The sequence below is a fragment of the Myotis davidii genome, unplaced genomic scaffold, assembly GCF_000327345.1.
Source record: "Myotis davidii unplaced genomic scaffold, ASM32734v1 scaffold44, whole genome shotgun sequence".
Classification (NCBI taxonomy): domain Eukaryota; kingdom Metazoa; phylum Chordata; class Mammalia; order Chiroptera; family Vespertilionidae; genus Myotis; species Myotis davidii.
Genome location: NW_006299705.1, coordinates 5,154,738 through 5,178,761, shown reverse-complemented (window position 1 = coordinate 5,178,761; position 24,024 = coordinate 5,154,738). Strand labels below are relative to the sequence as shown.

The 24,024-nt window shown below is 41.1% G+C and overlaps 1 protein-coding gene across 1 annotated transcript in view; it reads right to left on the bottom strand.

The window, feature by feature from the left end:
- Positions 1–9,352: 9,352 nt before the first annotated feature.
- Positions 9,353–24,024, bottom strand: part of LOC102775016 (betaine--homocysteine S-methyltransferase 1) — an 18,138-nt gene continuing 3,466 nt past the window's right edge. The window contains exons 2-8 of the mRNA XM_006775466.2: positions 22,455–22,587; positions 18,173–18,291; positions 17,053–17,244; positions 16,512–16,659; positions 13,627–13,809; positions 11,899–12,127; positions 9,353–10,052 (exon numbers count right to left, since the gene is read on the bottom strand). Of these exons, the coding sequence (XP_006775529.1) occupies positions 9,869–10,052; positions 11,899–12,127; positions 13,627–13,809; positions 16,512–16,659; positions 17,053–17,244; positions 18,173–18,291; positions 22,455–22,587 (1,188 nt within the window). The 3' untranslated portion in view covers positions 9,353–9,868. The remainder of the gene's footprint in view (positions 10,053–11,898; positions 12,128–13,626; positions 13,810–16,511; positions 16,660–17,052; positions 17,245–18,172; positions 18,292–22,454; positions 22,588–24,024) is intronic.

Here is a 24,024-nt window from a genome sequence, read left to right as displayed (position 1 = left end):
CCCAGTTCTCACCTCCCCCTCTCATCTGGCAACCATCAGTTTGTTCTTTATATCTATGAGCCTGTTTCTGTTTTGTTTGTTTATTTATTTTGTTCTTTAGATGCACATGTAAATGAAATCATATGGCATTTGTCTTTTTCTGTCTGACTTATTTCACTTAGCATAATACCCTCTAGGTCCATCCATGATGCTTCATACATTTATATTACCTGCTTGGCCTCAAGACTTGTTTCCTTAATTTTTTTACTATGAAAAATTCCAGAATACAAAAGTAAAGAGAATGGTATAATGAATGTCTATATCCCCATATAACGTCACCCAGATCTGAAGACTTCTGATCTTGGTATCCCTGGGGAGATAAAAAAGACAGCACAATCCATTCCTTTCCAAAAGTGTTTTCCCTAGAGTGGCACACTCCACTCTCACCCCTACCCTGACTTACTAGTTGTTCTTTGTGTCTCTATAGAAGCATTGTCTTTTTATACACTTTTCCTCATAATCCTTCAATGCATGTTTGTTAAGCCCTTTAAGTGTGCCAGGCCCTCTTGTAGGCACGGTTGCTAGAACAGAGATTAAAACAAACAAGGCCCCTGTCCTCAGAGGACTTACAGCACAGGATGGAGGAGTCAGACAGGGTACAATACATAGATAAATAAACAGGTCACGTGGAGTGCTATGAAACACAAAAGCAAAGCTGTTTGGCAGTGTCTGGTCGAAGTGTAGGGGATGGGAAGATTGGGTGGGTGGGGCACTTTAGGAATCCAGAAGGGCCTCCCTGAAAGGGTGACATTTGATCTGAGACACGAATGACAAGAAGGTACCACATGTGAAAACCCAGAGGGTACCATACTCCAGGCAGAGGGAATAGCCGGGGCAAAGACCCTGAGGTAGGAATGAGCTCAGGAGCTATGTGAAGAACAGAAAGAGGTGAGCGGGATGGAGATATTTCTCAGGGAATCGTTAGGGCACCTTTGCCCTCCTTAGCAAGGCTTTTCTCTATGTCTTCATGGCACTATCTGTAACATCTGTTGTAGCACTTAACTCCTTTAGTGAGGACTTGTTTGTCTCCCTCATGGTCCAGGGGCTGACCAAAGGCTGGGTTTTCATTTTTATCTTCATACCTCCCAGCCCTTGGCCCATAGAAGATGCTCAATAAATATTTGAAGCATAAATGTGTACATATAGAAAAAAAGAAGAAGATGGAAATCCGGGAACATGGATATTAGACTCAAATATGAAAGTAATAAGCAAGTCACAAAAATTTGCAGCTCCCAAAATTTTCTTTACATGTCTGAGAGAAGAAGACAATGATGTATTTTTGTAGCTACTTGAGTTTCCTTCTTCCTAGCAGGGGTCTTCCAAATATGCAATCATTTTCTTGTTCATCAAATATTTATTATGGTCTTACTACATCCAAAGCATCGTTCTAGGCACTTGGATATGGAAGTGAACAAGGCCAAGACCCTGACCTCGAGGAGTTGATATTCTGGTTTGTGGGGCAATGATGAAAAAACAAATATTTTATGAAATGTATAACAAGTGGTGACAATTACTGTGAAGAACAATAAGCAGAATAATGTGGATAGAGTGTCAAGGAGAGTGCATTGCTATTTCACATAAGGCAGTGAGGGAAGATGAGTCATTTTGGGGTTCTCTGGGAATCAGATGCCAAGAAAGACACAAGCACAGGATGTAAGGTGTGTGAAAATGCTTGTGGATGTTTAAACGGAACAGGGAGCAGGAGTAGCCAGGCAGAGCCTTAGGCTGCAGTGCAGGTCTGACACCTGTGGAAAGAGAGGAGGAGGTAGGATTGGGCAGAGGTTGAGGCTGAATTGTAATAAAGATCCAGAAATGCCTTGGCCAGCCCAGTGGAGAGCTCTGGAGAGAATGCTGCCTGTCAGAATTGTTCTTCGTCAGGTCAAAATGCCAGGGTTTTGTCCCCTTCTTTGCTCAGGCACCTGGTGAAGGCTGGACTAGGAAAAGTGTGACCTGGAACAAAAAGGCCCTCTGCAGCTTTGACCTTGAACGAGATGGACACTGTGATCTTATAACTCACAGCTGGGCACCCTGTCTTTCCTTGAAGAGGCATCTGGGTGGCATAACTTAGTGTCTATGACAGGAAGCAATTGGAAGGTTTTGAATTGAGGAATAACATTATCTACGTAGTTTTTAAAAGAATTGCACCAGATCGTTTATGGAGAATAGATCTGAGGAAGGCTAGGGAGGAAGCATGGAGACTGATAGAGAAACTTATTGTGCCATAATCTAGGAGAGAGATGATTAATGGTAGGGAGGAAATGAAAAGTGTTTTGATTTTTGGATATATTTTGAAGTTAGACATGACAGGCTTTGTTGATGGATTGAAAGTGGGTGTGAGAAAAAGAAGCGTCTAGGATGACTTCAAGATTTTGGCTTGAGCCTTGCTGGTAGCTCAGTTGGTTAGACCATCATCCCGATATGCCAAGGTTGCAGATTTGATCCCTGGTCAGGGCACATATGAGAATCAACCAATGAATGCATAAATAAATGAAACAGCAAATCTCTCTCTTTCTCTCTCTCCCACCCTCCCTTCCTCTCTCTCTCAAATCTATTTAAAAAATTAGCCCTGGCTGGTTTGCAAGGTGGATAGAGTGTCGGCCTGTGAACTGAAAGGTCCTGGGTTCGATTCTGGTCAAGGGCATATGCCTGGGTTGTGGGCTCAATCCCTAGTGGGGAGTGTGCAGGAGGCAGCTGATTAATGATTCTCTCTCATCATTGATGTTTCTCTCTCCCTCTCCCTTCCTCTCTGAAATCAATAAAAATATATTAATTAATTAATTAATTAAAGGTTTTGGCTTGAGCAACTGGAAGATTGGAGTTGTCATATTGAAAGATAGGAGAACCCGGCTGGTGTGGCTGATTGGTTGAGTGTCAACCTATGAACCAGGAGGTCATGGTTCGATTCCTGATCAGGGCACATGCCCAAGTTGCAGGCTTGATCCCCAGTGTGGGACATTGATGATTCTCTCTCATCATTGATGTTTCTATCTCTTTCTCCCTCTCCCTTCCTCTCTGAAATAAATTAAAATATTGTTTTAAAAGAATGACAGATAGGAGATACTGTGGGAGGGGCAAGTTTAGGTGGATAAGGATAGATCAGGACCTTAACTTCAGAGTCAAGCCGGGCTGCTGCTAGCTGTGAAGGGCTCTGGGAAATACTTCTATGGAAAAGCAATTGTCTATATAAGCAAGTTGATTTATAAATGTATTTGACTAAAAAGGTAGTTAAAAATTTATAGTCCCACATGAGGTGCAGTGGTCTGCCACATGGATTGAAAAAAGTACTTCTGTGTTTGCTCCTTGTACAGTTGGTGCATTTGAAGATTACCATCTCTTCTTATTGACAAAGAGGAACCGTCTCTTGTTCTTTATTGTCAAGTGTGCAACTTTCATATCTTCCACTGAGAGAAAAAGAGAGCATTGCTATTATTACTCTCAATGCCATGGTTTGTGGACACTATTTGTATTGAAACAATATAGATCTTGTTTCTGCAGCTCCAAAATAGAGTTTATTTAATACTGGTGACATCAGTACTCCTGGCACTACATCATTCATGGTGCAGCCTGTGAATACTGGTTCCCACCACTCTCAGAGGACGACCACAAGTGCACATCTGACCCAGAATATGTGGGAACATGTGACTGATAATTCACTTTATGACAAATTTCTGATAAAGTTACTATTGGGAGTTTTACAGTGTAAATGTGGAAGAGTACGTCTTCTAACCATCTTGGTAGACCATAAACAGTGCTTTCCTAAGTGTGGTGTCTTTCAGTGTTGATTGTGCTCCTGCCTTCCACGTACCTCCCTCAGGAGGCAGTGCTGGGCGGGAGATTCCATTCACTCTAGGAATGTCCATCCCTTGTCTGGCACGACTTGATACCAACCTGGGAGATCAGATAGCACCAGGTCCATAAAAGGCCAGAATACATTGACAGGAATAGCCTGCTGATACTGTGGGGGCAATGTCTAGAAAACCCTTAGCGGATCAGGCACGGCCACCCCTGGAGGAGGCCTGATTGTGTGGCAGAGCCTGTGGAGGGGTGCGGTGACCATCAGGTGGTGGTGGTGGTGGGGAGGTAGGGAGTGGTGGTGCCTGGACAGGGACCCACAGGGTAAAGAACATTGCCTGCTGTCCTCAAGTGCTGTGGACCATGGGCAGCACTGTCCTGAGAGCCCCCACAAGTGAGAGCCAGTGCAGGGCCCCTATTGGACACTCAAGGGAAGGGCTGGCAGTGGGCCTTCAGTGGCCCAGAGACCTGAACGTGTATTGTGTCTGGCATGAGCCATACAAAAGCAGAGTGTCAGCTCCATCCTGGCAGCCAGTCTCACCCAATTCTGGGACAGAAACAATTCACCTGCCAGTGGGAGCCATCCTGTCACCAGGTGGCCCTTCTGGAATTGGGGCTGACAAGAATCCCAAGGCTTTGGGGGGCATTTGGTCAACACCAGGAGCGAGGTGGAAATGGGGACATGGTATCTAGAGGGTCATTGAGCACCCAGAAGGGAAGAAACCAGGACCAGGTCTCATACTGACCTGTCCAGGCTAGAGACACCTCTCCCAGATGGTACAGCTGGCCCTGGTGGGTCCTAGCCATTAGAGAGGGACTTAGAAAATGTTGAGGCAGGCTACTTTGTTAAGGCAGAAAATGTTGCGTGGGTTCTGGTGACCAGAACCTTTAGATCAGAGCCCACGCAGGACCAAGACCAGAGTAGGGGCACTCTGCCTGGAGAACCACAGGAAGGGGCTCAGAGCCCTGGGCAGGGACGGCCTTGGGTCTAAAGGTCAGGTGCTATCAAGGGCACATTTTTGGGAATGGTCTAGGCTGGAGATGTAAATCTGGGAGTCATCAAGCTTCTGAGAATGGCTTTACAGAGGGAAAAAATTCTGAGATTTCTAGCTTCCAAAACTCCACCACCTTATTATCAAATGGGAGAAGACAGTTCTCTCCCTTCCTCGCTGAAGAACTCTAAATAAGAATTACTCATGTGATGTTTCTAGAACTTCCATAGCTTGTGCAAACCTACAAAGAACTCTGAGTCCTGAAAATAGAAACAGTTCATAATATGAAAAACCACAGACCCAAATGTCCTTAGAAAGCAGCCGCTGCGGGGAGAATGACATTTTCATTCCTGATGCCAGGCCGAGTAGAGGCTAATAACATTTCCCTTGCCCTCTGCACAGTGCTATTTGTTTTAGTGTGCCATCTATTTAACCAAGGGAACAATTAATTAATAATTAAGTCTGCTGGAAACATATCACCACGTGGCACTCAGTAAATATTTGTTGACAATGATGAGGCTATTGCTTATTATACCATTAAATTAGAAACTTAAACTGGAGGTTTCTGCAAGGTGTTAGAAGTCGCAGTGTGAGAGAGGGACAAAGCTAGAATTTACACCCCGAATTCCTGATTCTAAAGGTGTTCATTGCAAAAAATAATAAATTTATTCATTACCTTTTCTACTACATTGCACTAGTGTTTTGGGGAAATGGCTGAATTCCACTAAGCCAAATCATATGGTGAGACATTAACCTTTCCAAAGAACAGTAAGATCTCATTAAGTCAAAATAATTGGAAGAGTGGCCAGACTGAACTCGGAGGGTGGGGGGTGGGTAGTTTGAAATATTTTCTAAGATATTCAACTTTTTCCTTTCAAGGCTATGTAGTAAATTGGAACAAATAACCACAAAATGAGGCCCAGCAGAGGTCTCGCTGAACCTGCTTCACGGAACAAACAGGAGTAATTTATAAATGGTACATTAATGATTTGCATATAAGTGATGACCGCAAAAATATTTTAGGTATTTGGGGAAATACACCTTTTATTCATGCCAAAACATTTTATTAAGCTAAATGTTCCCCTTGAAAACTGACTTTATGTAGGAATTTACATAGGGAACTTTCACAAATATGTCAGTCAAACCATGTGTTAAAATTATTGTGCATTTGGTTTAGTGGCATATAAATGAACCTGCTTTGCTGTACTCAAATTGTTTGGCATTATTTCTATGCTCACAGCAGCACAAATGCTCACATCCATCTCTCTCACTTTCCATCCCTTCAGTTTTCATCTATCCCAGGCTAACAGAGTGCCTCCAGCTGCTTGAGAACTAGAAGCATTTTCTAGCTCTTCCTTTTCCCTCACCACACTCCCACCAATTTTCGCTAAATGACCCTGTCCTTCCTACCACCATCTGTGAGCAGTCTTTGCAGCATTTGGCTGCCTTTCATTCGTTTTCTGTTCAAATACTAAACACTCATTTGTTCCTGGAGATGCTTAGAAATATTGGGTCTTGTTATCTCTTACCCGTGTTCTTTAACACACTCACTTTCAGACATTCTACTCCTGGAGCAGTTTATCAGGCTCCTCTGTTTTTCTCTCTTTGAATTAACTTCTCCACCCTTTATTGTGTAAGAATCAGAGTTGTCTACCCGTTAGGTAACACATGGAAGGTTCCAGACTGGCCAAAGTTATGTTATTGACTAACAGAGAAGCAATTTGGGAAAATAGTCTGTTTAGTGCTCACAGCTAACCAATGTGGTCAAAGATGGGAAGAAAGAAGCAAGCTGGGGAAAATGGGAATCTGGTTGGAGACATACAAGGTTTTTCTTGAGGGGTCAATTGCCATGGATATGACTCAAAGGTCCACATGTCGTAGGAATAAGACTGACCAGAACAAAAAGAGAGGACTACAGATATTTTTGCCATTTTATGTTACAGTTCATTCTGATGAAATAGCTTAGGTTCAAAGCAAAATAAATCTCCACAGGAATTCCCTGCTGGTGACTTGCTGCCCCCCTCTGGAGAAATTGGGAACTGAAACTTTTAATCCCTTCCTGTGTGGATCTGTCTCACTGTAGGTCTGCATTGGCATTATTCTCTTACCAGAAGGCGCTTTGCTACAATGTAATGAAGTGTCAGGCCATAAATTGCCAACAGTTTATTCAGTGAGCTTGCACTGACTCTGAGTAATGCAAGGATCTTTATTTCCTGGCCAGAGGATGAACTCAGTGTTTTGATCCATCTGTCCTGGTTCCACTCCTCTTCTACCTAGAATCCAAGCTAAAGCAGCCTTGGACTAGGAGTTCTTCCTGACTTGGTACCCTGCCTCACTTAGTAATCTTATCCCTAAAAGAGAGAGTTTAGACTCATGATCTCTAAGGTACCTTTGGCTCTGATTCCATAAAAATATATTTACCAGTGAGAAATGTTTATTTAACATAAGTAAACTATGAGTTATTAGATGAGCCTTCCCTTTTAATGAACAATATTTTTGGAAATAAAATGAATGCACTTGGTGGATAGGCTGAATTTCAAAAAATTTTCAAAATATGAAATAGGCCACTAGGAGGCAGTGTTGACATATAGTTTATTCAAGCCCTTCTTCACTAGAATTAATTCCTTTTGAGGGAATGTTTTTCAAATCAAAGGATATAAGAATGATTAGAGCCCTAACTGGTTTGGCTCAGTGGATGGAGCGTCAGCCTTCGGACTGAAGGGTCACGGGTTCGATTCCGGTCAAGGGCATGTACCTTGGTTGCGGGCACATCCCCATTGTGCGGTGTGCAGGAGGCAGCTGATTGATGTTTCTCTCTCATCGATGTTTCTAACTGTCTATCCCTCTCCCTTCCTCTCTGTAAAAAAAAAAAAATCAATAAAATATATTTTTAAAAAAGAGTGATTAGAGGTTACAATGTTTTGTGTGTCAATAAAGTTTTGAAAAGCATATTAAAGGGGCAAACATCTTACACAGTACTAGTACAATAAATCAAAGTTTCTATCATCTATGAATTAAAGCATTACATATTGAACCTGATTTGAGAGTAAGAAATGGTAGATAGCAACTTTGTAAAAAAAAAAAAAAAGTGACATTTTGCCCTAGTTGGTTTAGCTCAGTGGGCAGAGCATCAGCCCGTGGACTGAAGAGTCCTGGGTTTGATTCTGGTCAAGGGCATGTACCTCGATTGCAGGCTCAGTCCCTGGCTCCAGTCAGGGCTGTGCAGGAGGCAACCAACTGATGTGTCTCTCTCACATCTATGTTTCTCTCTTTGTGTCTCTTCCCTACCCTTCCATTGTCTCTAAAAACCAATGGAAAGCCTGGCTGGTGTGGCTCAGCGGTTGAACATCGACCTGTGAACCAGGAGGTCATGATTTGATTCCCGGTCAAGGCACATAACTGGGTTGTGGGCTCAATCCCAAGTAGAGGGAGTATAGGAGGCAGCCGATCGATGATTCTCACTCATCATTGGTGTTTCTACCTCTCTCCCTCTCCTTCTCTGAAATCAATCAAAATATATATTTTAAAAATCAATGAAAAAAATATCCTCTGGTGAGTATTAACAAAAAAAAGTGGCATTTTATTCTCTAATTTTACCTCAGTCATATGCAGCCTCTGAGAGTTATACTGCTTTGGTTCCATTTCTGTGCATTTGGGGGCGAGGGATGAATTGCTAATTATCTTTGTAAGAACATTCTAGAAACTTCTTTTCCTTTTTAATACTGCTGCCTTCTCTTTTAAAACTCCAGCACACTTGTGAAGAAGGGAAGTATTCTTACTTTTTAAATTGATGGATAAATTGAGGTATAGAGATTTCACATAGGACTTAGCAAATTATAAAATGAAAATAAGAACCTAATGTCACCAAGATAGTCTCATTGCTCTTATAGTTTTAATAGTTGAATAAATTACAATTTTTAAACAGCTATCCAATCCAAGGATGTTTATAAAGCAGCATGGACTCTTCCCTAATACATGAAGGGTAGCCCTGGTTATTCTAATGGGCTTGCATCTTCCGGCTTGGGATCTCATAAGAGCATAGATATCATCAGGTAAAAACATATTTATCCATCTAGGAAACCTGGATAGAGTTTGGAGAATTTCTTTTTTGTTTTTCTCTAAATTATCCTTTTTTTAAGCTCCCAAAGTAACACATGCGTGTTGCTCTTCAGGCTTGACTATTGGAGGCATCTAGGTGGATTCAGTTTGGGGTAGAATGGAGAGGGCCTAGACACCAATCCCTTCTCACCCCCTCCCTATTGGCTGGTACGTTTCTTAGGGGTAGAAATGGATCAGCAAAAAGAAAACAACTCTGAAACTCTGAGAGCAGGACTCTGGGCTTTGGATACTTATTAACCAGTGATCTAAGAGTAAACTTAAATAGGAAAGTCCCCATAGCTGAAGTGTCCCAAAGCAGTGGTTTTCAAACTATGGGCCAAAACCTGTAAATGGATCATAAAATCAATTTGAAGGATCTTGACCAGCATGTTTTATGAATAAAACAAGGTGGAAAGAAATAGAACACAAAGTACCAGAATAGACCACACATTTTATTTCAGTGGTTGTATGGTATGTGCCTCCCTGGGTCATTATATGAAATTGTATTTCTTGCCAAGGGTCATGTTCGCAGGAGCTTGGAAGTCACTTCCCTATATCACTTTATCTGTCCCAATCTGGTCACGGAGCCCTTTATGACAGTTCATGTCTAATCCTCCTCACTAGCCTGTGAGCGTCTTGAAGTGGGGATTAACGTCAGGATTACCCTTCCTTGGCCACAGCGATTTCCTCAATGCCTTCTACACAGTGGGTTCTTAGTAAACCTGCTTAAGATTCGCTTCGTACTTATGTTGCTTCTAAGGAAACTTCTAAAACATACTTTTAACATTGTCAAGTGCTGTCTGTAACTCTGTTTTGTTCAGCTCATACCAATTTGATGTATAGGCTGGCGTTAATAGGAGCATTGTATTTTAACCATCTTTTCCTTATTTCTAAGAACTGTGGCCCAAATATAGAAGAATTCACAAAATTGGGTTCCACTGAGGCGACTACGCAGATTTGTATTTCTGTTTTTCAAAGAGCTCTCTCAGCTGCTGCTCAGTCGTGGCTTCTTTCTGCTGCATCAGCATGGAGGTTCCTTTGGTTACTCCCCAGGCATCCGGCTTTGACATGGAAGGGTTGTACGGCCTGCCTGAGGCTATCCGAAGGTTCTCCCAGTATTCCTTCCTGGCCCTGGGTGAACAAAACACATTAGACTCCTCCCTGAAGTAGAATACCTCCACGGCACCCTCTTTACACTCTTGAGACTCTATATCCATTAAAACACACGTATTAATTTGCACTCAAACTTTTCTCCCCTCAGAATCTGTCTAAAATTATTTTGAATTTTCTCTTTTAACATATGCACAGGGATCAAAAGCTAAGAATCAGAATAGGGACATTTTCTCTTCAACTTACCCTACCTCCCCAATCATTTCCTCATGACCAGCTGAGCCCACATTTGCTGCTCTTCTCACACCAGCATCACTTCTACGCTCTCACTCCATGGACCTGCCTCCTTCTTTCTCCATTGTCTCCTCTAGCTCAGGCCTCATCCCATATGGTATTCTAGCAAAGGCTTCCTCACAGGTTTCCGTTTTAAGGCTATTAAAACTTGCTAACTTGCAAATCTTGTCCTGGACCACTTGCCACCCTCCAGGCTCCTCACTGCCATTGGGATGAGGTCATACCTAGCTCATGAGCATGAGTAAAAGGCTGCCCCCTCTTCCTGGCTTGTATCTGCTACCAAATTCTGTCTCTGATACTCTCAAACTTATAGTTTTTCAACATGCCATTCTTTTTCCACCTGAGTGCATTTCTGTAGGTTGTTTCCCTAACCCAGTGGTCGGCAAACAGCGGCTTGTGAGCCACATGCGGCTCTTTGGCCCCTTGAGTGTGGCTCTTCCTAAGCCTTAGGAGTACCCTAATTAAGTTAATAACAATGTACCTACCTATATAGTTTAAGTTTAAAAAATTTGGCTCTCAAAAGAAATTTCAATCATTGTACTGTTGATATTTGGCTCTGTTGACTAATGAGTTTGCCAACCACTGCCCTAACCCTTCAAAATTTAGCTTGGGCAGCAACTCTCTTAAAAACCCTTCATTAACCCTTGTCTGCCTTTGCCCCCAAGGGCCATTAGTGCACAGTTGTGCTCAATTAATGTCAGCTGAACAGAGCAGACCTGCTCCCTCTGCTTGGGGTGCTCACCCTCCACCCCCTTTTCTAGCTTGTCCCTTCTGCTACAGTATCTTTCTTTTAAGGCAAACATAGTACTTCTCTTCATTGTTATTTTTTTCCATGCTTCTATTATTAAAGCGGTTACCACAGTATAATACATTGGTTTTCTTATCCATTCCACAGTCTTTCATCCTCCTTTCCCCTTCCTTTCCCTTCCCTTCCCTTCCCTTCCCTTCCCTTCCCCTTCCCTTCCAATGCCAGTCATGTTCCCATGGAAATCACTTACAATGGCAGCCTGTTCAGAAATGCAGCAGCGATTATCTGCAGCCTGGTTGGGTTCCCCTCACCTCCCCTTCCCTTCCCTTTTCTTTCTACCACAGCTGTTCATTTCTCTACTCCTAGTGCTCTGCACACTGCCTGACATAAAGTCTGTTTATTATTCATCTTCTTCACTGGACTGTAAGCTTTGAGGGCAAATACTTTTTCTACCGTATTCATCACTCTATTCCAAGCTCTGAGAATTGTGCTTGGCACAGAGCAGGCACTTAATAAGTATTTGTTATACTTAAGTCTTAAAGAATCCATGTAAGGGTCCACCGCATGGGTGGTGCTTTCCTAGAGCATGAAATCATACTTCACTGCAACTGACATTACTCACATTCTATATTCCTAAAGCCTTCTCTAGGAATTGCTCCATCAGGATGTTTCATAGACATCTCTGTGAGATAATTTAAGGAGAATAACTGACCCTTTATCATCACACATCAAATTAGTTATACTTTTTATGATGACCTCACTTGGACATGTTCATAATTAATCTACATGAGTTTGGTTTGGCAGATATAGTTTAAAGGTTCTTACCTGGCTCTAATCCAGGGTTTGGTGTGCATGTCCAAACCACTTCCCCAGCTGCCATGTTTTTCTGAAGCTGGTGGCAAAAAGCCCCTTTCTGGGGCCAGCTCCTCTGCAATCGCCCTGATGTGATAGGGCTCGAATCCACAGCACCCGCCGATGTACCTGACCCCCAGGTTGTAGGCCTCTCTGGCGTATTTTTGAATGTCCCACCTGGTTGCGACTCTGGGCTCCAGTCCTGCAATAAATGACATTATGACCAAATTCTTTCTTAAAAAATAGTTTAAATGAACAACGATAATAAGTATGTAATCTTCAATAGATGAGTTAAATAAGTGGTCAATATTTAATTCTTAACTTTTCAAAACTACTTTTTGTCTATATATATATATATATATATATCCAGTTTTAAATGCTGTGGTAGTCAGCTTTCAAGATGAACCCTGTCCTCTCATCCTTGCATAGTCTCTGCCTTGTGCTCTTGGAACCCTTACCCTAGGGAAAGCCAGATGCCATGTTGTGAGAACACACAAACATCACCGTGGAAAGACCCAGGAGCTGAGGAGCTCAGGCCTCCAGTAAAGACAGCAAGAAACTGACACAGGCTCCTAAGAGTCAACTAGAGTGCTTGGAAGTAGGTCCCCCAGCTCCCATCAGGCCTTTACATGACTATAGCTCTGGCCAATGTCTGGACTGCAACCTCTTAAAAGACTCTGAGCAAAAACCACCCACCTAAGCTGTTCCTGAATTCATAATGCACAGGAACTACGAGATTGTAGATACAAAGTTTTACAGTGATTTGTTATACAGCAATAAGTAACACAAATGTCTTGCCATTCTTCTTCCATGGTTGTCCTAGAGTGATTATTTTATAATATCTTACTTCTCTGAGGGTCCCTATAGGATACAGAATATGGTATAAAGACCTTACAATGGAACAGGAGGTTGGCCATGCTCAGGCCCTGCTGATATCTCTGGGGTTGATTTTCAAGGTAGACTCACCCCCACTCCCAGAACACACTAAAAGACTTTATCCTTCTGCCTAGACTGCAAGAGTGCCCTCAATTCACTGCTTGGTCTCTTCATTCCAATTTGTCATAGAGTAGCCCAGTGATATCTTTCCTCCATTCCCAAACCCTGGAGTAGGAGTATCTGAGCAACATTCAAAATAGGAGGAAAGGATCTTGGAGGTTACCTGGTTCTAACCGACTTATTTTTCTGATGAGAAAATTAAGATCTAGAGCAGTGGTTCTCAACCTTCCAGTTCCTCATGTTGTGGTGACCCCCCATTTCATTGTTACAAATTGAACATAATTAAAGCATAGTGATTAATCACAAAACAACATGTAATTATATGTGTGTTTTCCGATGGTCTTAGGCGACCCCTGTGAAAGGGTCGTTCGACCCCCAAAGGGGTCGCGACCCACAGGTTGAGAACCGCTGATCTAGAAGAACTAAGGAATTTTGCTAAGGTTACACAACTTAGCAACAGAGCTGGAACCAGAATGAAAATCTTTGCTGATCCCACCTGTCATCTTTGTTTGCTGATACCTTCTTTTCCTTTTGTGACTATCTAATATCAAGGGATTTGTGGCTGCAGGAAGAAAGGCTGGGAGCTAGAGTTGAGGAGATAGGCATACATTTCTTTACTATAATACAGCTCTATGAGCTATAGATTTATTTGGAATGTGTTAAACATAAAGACATCAGAGACAGTGTATAGAATGTCTGTCTTACCAAAGGGGAATTCTGGCAGATCGATAAATCCCTGTTTGCCACAGTCAGGAGTGTGGTAGGCCAAGGGTTGACTCATCAGGTGGGCTTTCAACCCGGCAGCCTGCAGGCCTTCTTTCATGAGCTTCACTGTTTGCAAACTAATTGTGGGGTCAAAATGGCAGTTCACACCAACGATGGAAGCTCCTGCAAGTGGGAAGAACATTTTAGCTTGAGGGATTCACCAGAATACCAGGAGGTCCAACTCTCCTCTCTTAATCAGGTGAATTTGGAAGTATAGCATTTGATCCCTGCTCTCTGCAAATCTATGTTGCCTTTGTGCAAGAATGATTGCTAGCAGGCAGCAAGCACTTTCTGTGAAAAGTGCTTTGAAGAGTCTGGTATAATTGAAGTGTCATTTATGCACACTTGGCTGTCCATCTTTTTTTTTTTAAATCATTATTAGAGTTTTTCTTAACTTCAAATTTTAGTAGTCAATTTTTCAATTTTTGACATTAATATTGCAAGCACAGTAATATTTTAGCACTCCCAGCTGCTAGATTGCACCCGTGGTTACCATACCACTATCTGAGGAATAAATCAGTGTTCCCTTTCATCAGGCCAATGTAGTGACATCACTAATCCAGAATCCAGGAGCAGCAGAGCTGATGCCACAAGCTGTGGTATCCAGTTTTCAGTGGCAGGTACCTCAGTGGTCCTCACTGGCCTGGGTCTGCAGTTGGCTCTTTATTCTTATTCTATCGGCCGCCCTCATGGCCATTCCTTTGAATCAGCTTTTGAAGGGGCACCTGTGACCTCAATCTTACCAAATCCAGTAATCCTTCTCTGTTCTCATTTACTCTATTTCTCAGCAGCATTCAGTCTATTGGATCCCCGCATCTTTCATCAGCACTCCCCTTCTCTTAACATAACGTTCAATAATAGTTCTCCCCTTCTGGGAACTTCCCACACGCCCTAAGTGTTGCTCCTACTGCCCTGGCTGCTTTTTGGGGGTGTTACGTGCCCACTCCTCCCTAAGGCTGGACTGTTCAACCCTGAGTGACCCAGGATCCCATCTTCTGCTCTTCACCTACACCTTCTTTTCAGCACCAGGGCCTTCAATACCATCTATATCTAGAACTCCCCTAAATTTCTCTCTCTAACCTGACCTTTCCATCGGGTTCTAGATTTGTATATTCAAAAGCTTACTTACTATCTTCACTTGGATCTTGACTACCTTTCTTTCTCTCCTTTTTTTTTCTTTTGGATGATGTGCTGCCAGAATTTTTATTTCCTTGCCTGACTTCATTATGCTAATTAATTAATCATATGTTGGCTATTTATTGGATGTCTATTAGGTAAAAGGGTCCTTGTAAGGGGTTCTAGAGAAATATAAACATAGGACATAGTCCCTGACACCAAGAATTTTATAATTTAGCACAGGGCTTTCAGGTTTCCTTCATGAAAATAAGTTCTGTGATCCATTAAGTTAGATAGTAGCTGTTTACTATATCCCCTTCTTGGACATTGCCAATATGCCTGAACATATATAAGGCTCTGAGAAGTTCTGTATCAAAGAGACCTGCTTAACTTGGTTTAACACAGCATTTTCTTAATGTATATTTGACTACATGACCCTATAACACTCCATAGATTAGAAAATGTCGACTGAGGATATTCCAAATGAGGGGTATAAATAGAAAGTGTTATAGTTCCCAAGAAAATGGAGTGATACTTGGGGTAGGGATGATCATTTTAGGGCACATGGAGGTAGAATTTGAACTAGCATTGGAAGATAGACTTATTAGATGGATATTAGATAGATTTATTAGGCAGATATATATTCAGGACCTATTGTGTAATAGGTACTGTGCTAGGCACAGAGACAATGCTGAGACAAGAGAGTGTCTGCCCTCTTAGATTTTGCAGTCTAGTGAGAGAGTCAGACATTAAAGTGATAAACAAATGAGATAAGCGGGAAGTGCTACAAAGGATATAAATAGGGTACAGTGATTTTAAACACCATGGCCACCTACTCTGAACAGAATGATGAGACTCAAGCCAGGAATCCTTGCTAGTTAACAATGGTGATGATTAAGGCCTCCTCTGATCTTTCTGAAATAAGTTAATCCCCCCCCCATTTTTATACCGATCAAAAATTAGTATTATAAAACTTTATTCCTAAATAATTGTTATTGTCAATGACAAGTATGAAGTGACTTCCATGAAATATCAGGAGCTGGATAAAAATCAGAAATTAAAGAAATAGCTAAAGTCTCTTTACAGAGTGAGTTGGCTCTTCCACTGACACTGAGCTATTCCTTGGGTTTAAAATGAGGCAGATTTTAAAACAATCGGTATTTTCCCGAATTGAAATGAAATCTGATATTAGGAATGAAAATTATGTAAGATAAATGAGGTGGTCAATATTTCATATCAAAGGATTTTTAAAATTTATTATGTCAGTTACAAAAAAAGCAAAGCATAATTTACAAGAGTGGAAAAACTGGCAAAGAGGGCAGCTGCTCTAACAGTTATTAATGTTTAAAGACCTCAACTGGAGATAAGTTTAAAATAAAACACAAATTTTCTGAATGCTCCTTTTGAGTTGCCTAAATTCTTTCACGTTCCTAGTTGTTAAACCTTCAGCATAGGCCTACTTGCTCCTTCCAAAAGACTGGTGTGTGTGTGTGTGTGGGGGGAGGGGGGTGTATGTGTGTGTGTATGTATCTTTTTTTACTTTACATATTTTTCTTTAAGACTCAATAATATATCAGTAGTCCTAAAAAAAGTAAGTTAATGGTGTTTCCTGTTAATAAATTAGTATATAGTGATCCATAGATGGCCCTGCATTTGTATGTTATTTTAAAAGTCTCAGTAATTGCAAACTGGTCACAATCCACCCTCACCTGCTTTGACCAGGCGCACTGCACACTCGCCGGGGGTCACGCCGTGCAGGTCTCCCTCGGGGCCGATGCACATGGTCGCTGCCACTGGCTTTCCAGAGGCTTTCAAGGCTTCAACCGCCCACACGGCCTCTTCAACATGTTCAAAATACTGAAACACAACAAGTACTTGTAATCTTATTTTCCCGGAACAATTTGAAAATGCATTCTATTGCTCAATAATTAAATTAGATGAGTGATTTTCAGACTCTGAGTTTGAAATGTTTTGAATACTGAGAATTTGAAATTGAGAACTATTAGCATTTTTTTAAAAAAATAGAATGGTGATTTCTCACTGTGAATTGCAGGGAAAAGGTTTGAAAAACACTACATTAGATGAACTGAATCAAATTTAGTAAAAGCCCTAAATTGGAAAAAAGATTTCAAAACTAAATATTACTATGACTAGTCATGATTAGCACCTAATCTCACATGGTCCTCATGAAAGCAGAAGGCAGAGAAAATGGACTAAGTGCACTTGTCTCATCTTTGATCATGTCTTTACCTCTGCAATCAAGAAGTCCACATTCTTCTTCATGAAGACCTCTAACTGCTGCTGAAATACTTTTTTAACTTCAGTTTCGCTCTTGCAGCTGAGGTACGAAGGCGTCTGACTCACGCCTCCTGCCACCAAAGCGTCTCCCTCATCAGCCACTTGCCGGGCGATGTCACAAGCTGCTTCGTTGACTTTCTGCCCCTAAAATGGTATGTGATACAGCTACATTTTTATGTGAAACTGAAACAAAATTATTATTCTGAGGTCCCCATCTCAGTTGTATGTTATAACAGTGATTTGATTCCGGAGAATGACAGTGATGGAATGGTTCAATGCATGACCACGCTGAGCAATTTGCAATGACAATAACATCAAAAATAGTGTTGAAAACAAAATAAATCTAATGGTGGTATCTAGGACATCACATTATACCAAAAATCTATGAGAGGGTAAAAGTCTTTACATAAAAAGATCTGGTATCTTCCAGTGCCAAAGTTGCACTTAGAAGAATAGTGGTGATAATGATGATCATTTGTCTTTAAGACAAATAAAAATAAAATTCAATTAAAGTGACTACAGAATTCATGTCTTTTTTTATGTTTTCAATTAACAGATAAATGTAACACAAGTAAGGTCTTTTCTAATTACTTAGACATTAAAAGTGAGCACATCCTCAAGAAACCCCAGTGCTGAGGGCACAGAGACCCATGGAATTTTGAAACTGTCTTTTCATTGTAGAGATGAAGAAATTGCCCCCTTGATAGGGTAGGTAGATGCCTTACCCAGCATCACACAGTTCACTGTAGCTGAGTCAGGAAGATTCCAGGTTCACTGACCTCTTGTACCTACGACTTTTCCCCTACTATACCACATTAAAAAAAACTGACAATGAAAGAATTTATAAGGATACCCACTTAGGAGCCTGAAAGAATCATTAATCATTAAATATCTTTCTGCCACTTTGGGAGACTCCAGATCAAACCCAAGTATTATTCACATATATCTCATTATTGCATTATTTAAAATAAGACAAAACTCTGCAGAGGCTCAACGTTTTTCTCTGTCAGAACTTTGCTGATGACGTGTGTCTTCTGCACTCTTTTGAGAATGCCGTGTATGGTTTACTCACGGATATTTTCTCTGCCACATAGTTCCCCCTGTTCTCCAGCTTGTCTTCACTCGCATAAAAGGTGAAGGTCTGCATGACATTGGATCCAGCTCTGAGGAATTCTCGGTGAAGCTGGCGAACTGGGAGATTCAATAAGAAAGGCACTAATTGCTATCAGTTTATTAACCCAAGTTCTAGGATAAATATGAAAACATCCCCTTAAATTCCTGGTTGCTTGGCATTCATGCCTCCCGTGGGATAATTGAGAGGTGGATCTGGGGTCTCTTGCCAGGAAGAAGAGATTTCTATCATGAAGCAGGGTGAAGAAAAGAGGGAGGTCCCAGAGAGGGGGAATCATTTCAGCATTTTTGCCAGGTGAGGAGGTAGGGAAGGGCATTCTCTACAGAGGGTACAGCCTGAGCAAAGACACGGATACGGAAAGAAGCGTGGCCTTTGGGGGGACAGCAGGTAATCTGAGCCGCTGGAGTTGAGGATGTGTTGGAGACATGGCGGTAGGTGCAGTTGGAAAGGTGGACTGGCAGACAGTATGAATGGCATAGCACATCATCCCAAGGAGTCTAGGCTCCAGACCACAGTGTTGCCCACAGTTTGTAAGCAATGGAGTGATGTGATTAGCTTTCTGGAAAATGAGTGGGATAAGAATTGGAGCAAGGTTCAAACATGTCCATAATGAATGCCAAAAAGCAAAGCTTCCCCAGGTTAGAGGAAACATGATAGAAATTGTTTCCATGTAACAAAGTGTATTCAAGTTAAGGAATTATATATCCTTTGCTCTAAAATAGTGATCCTAACCCCTGGTTGCCCACTAGATACCCTGTAAGCTTTTAAAAAGTTATGAATGTAAGGGTAATCCCACAGATATTCTGATTTAATTGGTTTGGGACCAGGCACAGACTTTTTTTTTAAAGGTTTCCCAACTAATTCTTATTTTTAGCCTTGTTAGAACCACCATTCCTAGAGAGTGGGGAAAATGCTCATTTTATAAAATGGTAGACTTAGCTGGTATTTGCATTGTCTGGGGACTTAACTGGGCAAAGGAAGAAATCAGCAATCCAGTACCAGCCCCTGACATTTATTTTGAAATTCCAGAGGCCTATAAAATCCAAAGGTCTGGAAGCAACTATCCTGGAAGCCAGGAAGTTAGTAGGACACTGGAGTTCTTAGCCCTAAGGGGCTAAGAATGGAGATGAGTCTGGCATCTTTGCATCCCAGGTGCCTACTAGACCAGAGAACATAGGAAGCTCAGTTTTTGTTTTTGTTTTTTAAAAATGAACAAATAAGTGAGGCAAAAAAAGCTTTTGAATTTCAGAAAACGGGTTTCTAAGCTTGAAGCCAAATCTTTGTTTTTAAATCATGGAAACTTTAGTTCTCAGTGGGAATTTAAAAGGATGCCTAAATTAAGGGGTTTGTACTTATTTTAATTAGCAACAGAACCAAGTCCCCATGTATGAATCAGATGAGCTGTTGCAGCTGGAGCAGGGGTGCAGGGCCTGTAGACCAGGTGCCTATACACCAGAGCCACACGGCTTATAAACAGGAAGCCCACCCAGGTTGTCCTTGGGTGTATTCCAGAGGCTCTGCAAAAAAATCCTGGAATGGTATGCAAATTGTTTGTGTAGCTGTACATTCACAGTGCAGAGGGTCCACACACTTTTATCAGATTTTTCCAGAGGGCAGTGACCCAACTCCTTATTCTTAGTTGATTTGATTGTCTCACCATGCTTCTTAAAATTGAAGTGCTTTTCAAACGTACCCACACAGAGACTCATTGGGGGTCAATTTTTATGAATCCAGATGCCCCAAGCCCCTCCAGATCCAGCAAACCCCAATTCCTTGCTGAATTCAATGCTGATTCCACTGGGTACAAGAACTACAACTTCTGACATGAACTTCAATAGGAGAATTAGTCTGGTAATTTTTGGGTATCCTTTCAATTTCTATTTTCTGTTTTCTTTCATCATAAGACTCCTGAGTTTTCCTTCTCTAACAAATAATAGGGTGTGACTAGTCTCTAGGACAAGGACACAACCTGTACTAATTAATTATATTCATGCTATGTTTTTAAACTCTTTGTTAATTAGTTTTATCTTAGCATCATAGAAGCTAAATGTTACCCAGTCTCTTGACTAAGTTGCTGAGTGGGTATCCTTACAAATTCTTACATCCTCACCATTTTTTAGTGTGGCACTGTGTAGGGGGAAAGAGCATAGGCACAAGAGGTCAGTGAACCTGGAATCTTCCTGACAGAGCTACAGTGAACTGTGTGATGTTGGGCAAGCTGTTTACCTACCCCATCAAGGCAGCAATTTCTTTATCTCTACAAGGCAAAGGGAGTTTCAAAATTCCGTGAGTCTGTGTGCCCTACAGGACTGGGATTTCTTGAGGACAAATGTCCATTTTTAATGTCTAAATAACTAGAAAAGACCTTTCTTGTGATACATTTATCTGTTAATTGAGAAAATACAGAAAGACATGAATTCTGTAGTCGCTTTAATTAAATTGTATTCTTTTTAACCATAAAGGCAAATCATCATCATTATCATCACTATTTGCTAGGTAGTCTTCTATGCGCCTCACAGGACATCAGATGAATTTAGCGTTTTGGGGAAATTAAAGGTGTTTAAAGAATTCATGCTCTGAAAGAGAGCGGTGGTCAGTTTTCATGCTATTTTATGTAAATGAATGTGTGTGCCTGCAGGTGCTTTTCTAAATTAAGCTGGGTAAAAGCTAGAATTGAGGTAGACCCTGAAAAACTTCCCAGAAAATTGGACTACACCGGAAATATTTTTGTAGGACTGGTACCTGGGCTTCACTTTTTAGTGCTGGAAATGGCAAGGAAGGGAAAGTTATGCTATAGGTCTATAATCCCTTATCCAAGGCATTCTGGGACTAAATACACCTTGGAATTCAGAATTTTGGGGAATTTTAGAAAGCGATTACAGTATATATGCTATATATTATCTAACACTCTCATTAGCTCCCCCCCCCAAACACATTAATACTTATTTTACACCAAAATATATGAGTAACCACACTAAAGGGAATACTGTTATAAATATCATCATATTAGTTTAGGTCACATTTTGCCCCCAAATGATTTTGCTGCAAATTTATTATCCCACTGAAGAAATACTGCAAAATTTTATTTGACCTTTTAGAGTTTGCTGTGGAATCCCAAAGACTTGCATGCCTCAAGTAAATTTACAAGGGTAATATCTAACTATGCTCTATGCATATATAACTGGGAGATATTACCTATGTACATATAAACTCCCTCAGGTTCCATCCCACCTCCCTCCTAGCCATAAAAGAATTGTGGTCAAAAAAGTAAGTGAGAATAGGTGTATGGGTACAGGTGCAGGATAGATAGATAGTCAAATTTAAATAGGGTGGGCTAGTATTAAATGCAGTTAACTAGCTGGCCTCTATACAGTGGAGGAGGGCCTATCTGCAAGGCCATGATTGATATTGTACCATGTACCATTTAACTTAAAGTGGTTAAGGAGGGAAGGTGGACATATGCAGTAGAATGGGTAATAAGCACTAAAGTGGGAGGGAAGAAGGACTGAGGGTTTTGATGAGATTGGGGAGTGGCAGTGTTAGAGGGAGCAGAAAAGATAGGAGGTGGTGGTCAAAGAGTGAGTGCTGGTGATTGAGATTTCAGAGATGGACAGACAGCTATTGATGATGGCAAGGTCGAGGAGTGGGCTGCTGAGGTGGTGGGTGGAGGAAGAGTTCAGTTGGAGATGAGGAGGAGACCAAGGCACTAGCGGAAAGAGTGCTGCACTGAAGCCACCTAGAGAGGTGAGGGAGAGAGGGGCAGAGGAAGGCTGAGAGCCAGGTACTAGACTTATCTACAGTGAGGGTCAGGACCAAGTGGTAAACACAAGTGACAGTGACAAAGAGGACTGTTTTGCTTATCCAACATGTGGATCCATACTTACATATGTAGCATAGAGCCCAGCAGGCATTAATAAATATTTGGAAAATGTGGCATGAATGTGTCTGTTTGGTGGTATGCACCTAGACTTGAGTCAATATAGTGCTCTTTTTATGAAAAGTTCGAATAGAGCAAGGGTGGGAACCTTTTTTTCTGACAACGGCCATTTGGATATTTATAGCATACAAAATTATCAACTTAAAAATTAGCCTGCTATATTTGGTCAAACACTTAATTAACTCACCCCTAATGCCTTGGAAGGGCCAGACCAAATGATTTTGCAGGCCTTATATGGCCCGCGGGCTGGACGTTCCCACCCCTGAAATAGAGCAAGGCACCAACCTGCTTCTGGGTGCTCAACAGCAGCTTCCGGGGTCCAGGGGCCTGCCTTCACATAGCCCCTCTTCTCCAGTGAAAAGACAAACCCTCCATCTCCAATCACAACCTCTCCAGAGTTTAAACGTTCGAGGATGCCCTGAAATTACAGATGAGGGGGGAGAAAGGAGCTACTTGAGTTTTTTAGACAATTTTCTATCTTTAACGTATAGACAATTTATCTTTAACTTTTGCTATCATATTCTTGAGAAATGTTATTTCTATAGAATTCTAAGAAAGTACAATGTATAGTTTATAAATTCATGGTACTATCTATAAGGCAAACAGCCAATATGCTCATATAATGAAAATTTGTGTATGTATGTGTCGGGGAGGGTGTGGTCTTTCAGGACACATTAAAGAGTTTTGAAGAATGTGGGAAGATGTTATGTTTGAAGAAATACCTGAAGAAGGATTAAATGAACAGGTCTTGTTCTAAATCCTCAAATGAAAACTTAAGCACACATTCTTAAAATGGTGAAGGCTAGTCTTTCTTCTTCTATAGATAAACTAAGGAGATGATTAAAATTGACAAAGTTGAAGTGGCATATAATACTACTAAGGCATTTTGAAGACTGAAAAGTCAGAAGACGCTTGATAAAGACAGAAGGAAAGGATACAACCTCAAAGGTGGTCAAATCCCTTAAAGCCTTCTATCTTTGGTGTTAATACTCAGTTTTTGCAACAGCAGCTATGTTATGCTGGCCAAGAGGTTATGAGTATGCATGTTGAACTCTACAAGTGTGACATGACAAGGACAGGAGAAATACAAGTAAATAAAGTATTTGTAAACTGATTTCCAGCCCAATCTCCATACTATTCCAATCATTTACAGTACTGTGCAATAATTACCCAGACATTATTGTTTAATAGATATATTTTGAACTGAATATTTTTCTTTATTTTTTAAAATATATTTTTATTGATTTCAGAAAAGGGAGAAGGAGAAAGTGATAGAAACATCAATGATGAGAGAGAATCATCTATCGGCTGCCTCCTGAACATCTTCTATTGAGGATTGAGCCCACAACCTGGGTATGTGCTCTGACTGAAATTGAACTGTGCCCTCTTGGTTCATAGGTCAACACAACCACTGAGCTACACCAGCTGGGCTGACCTGAATATTTTTAAAGGGCTTTGTAAATTAGAAAGTAATTTTCTAGTGTAACCATTTCTTTTTAATTTAAAGGAATCATAGACTTTAACAATAAAAAATACCTGCATTCAATTTGGTCATTTTCCCAGATTTTATAAATGAAGCATTAAGGCCCAGAATCTAAAAATTTACACAAAATCTGCCAGGTGGGGAGTATAGGACCTCCTGATTCTTATTCATAGGTGGTATCTAGATTCGATTTTAAATGGGAGTGACAGCCTGAAAAGACTATGAAAGGAATAACTTGGAATGTATCTACCTATTGTGTTCCATTTATTACCAATAACAGTGGGTAAAACAAATGCTGATGTAATAACAAGGGTTACATAAATTTGGTGGAGCCGTTCATAAGATTTTGCATCCACCTTCTTGGAGCCTCCC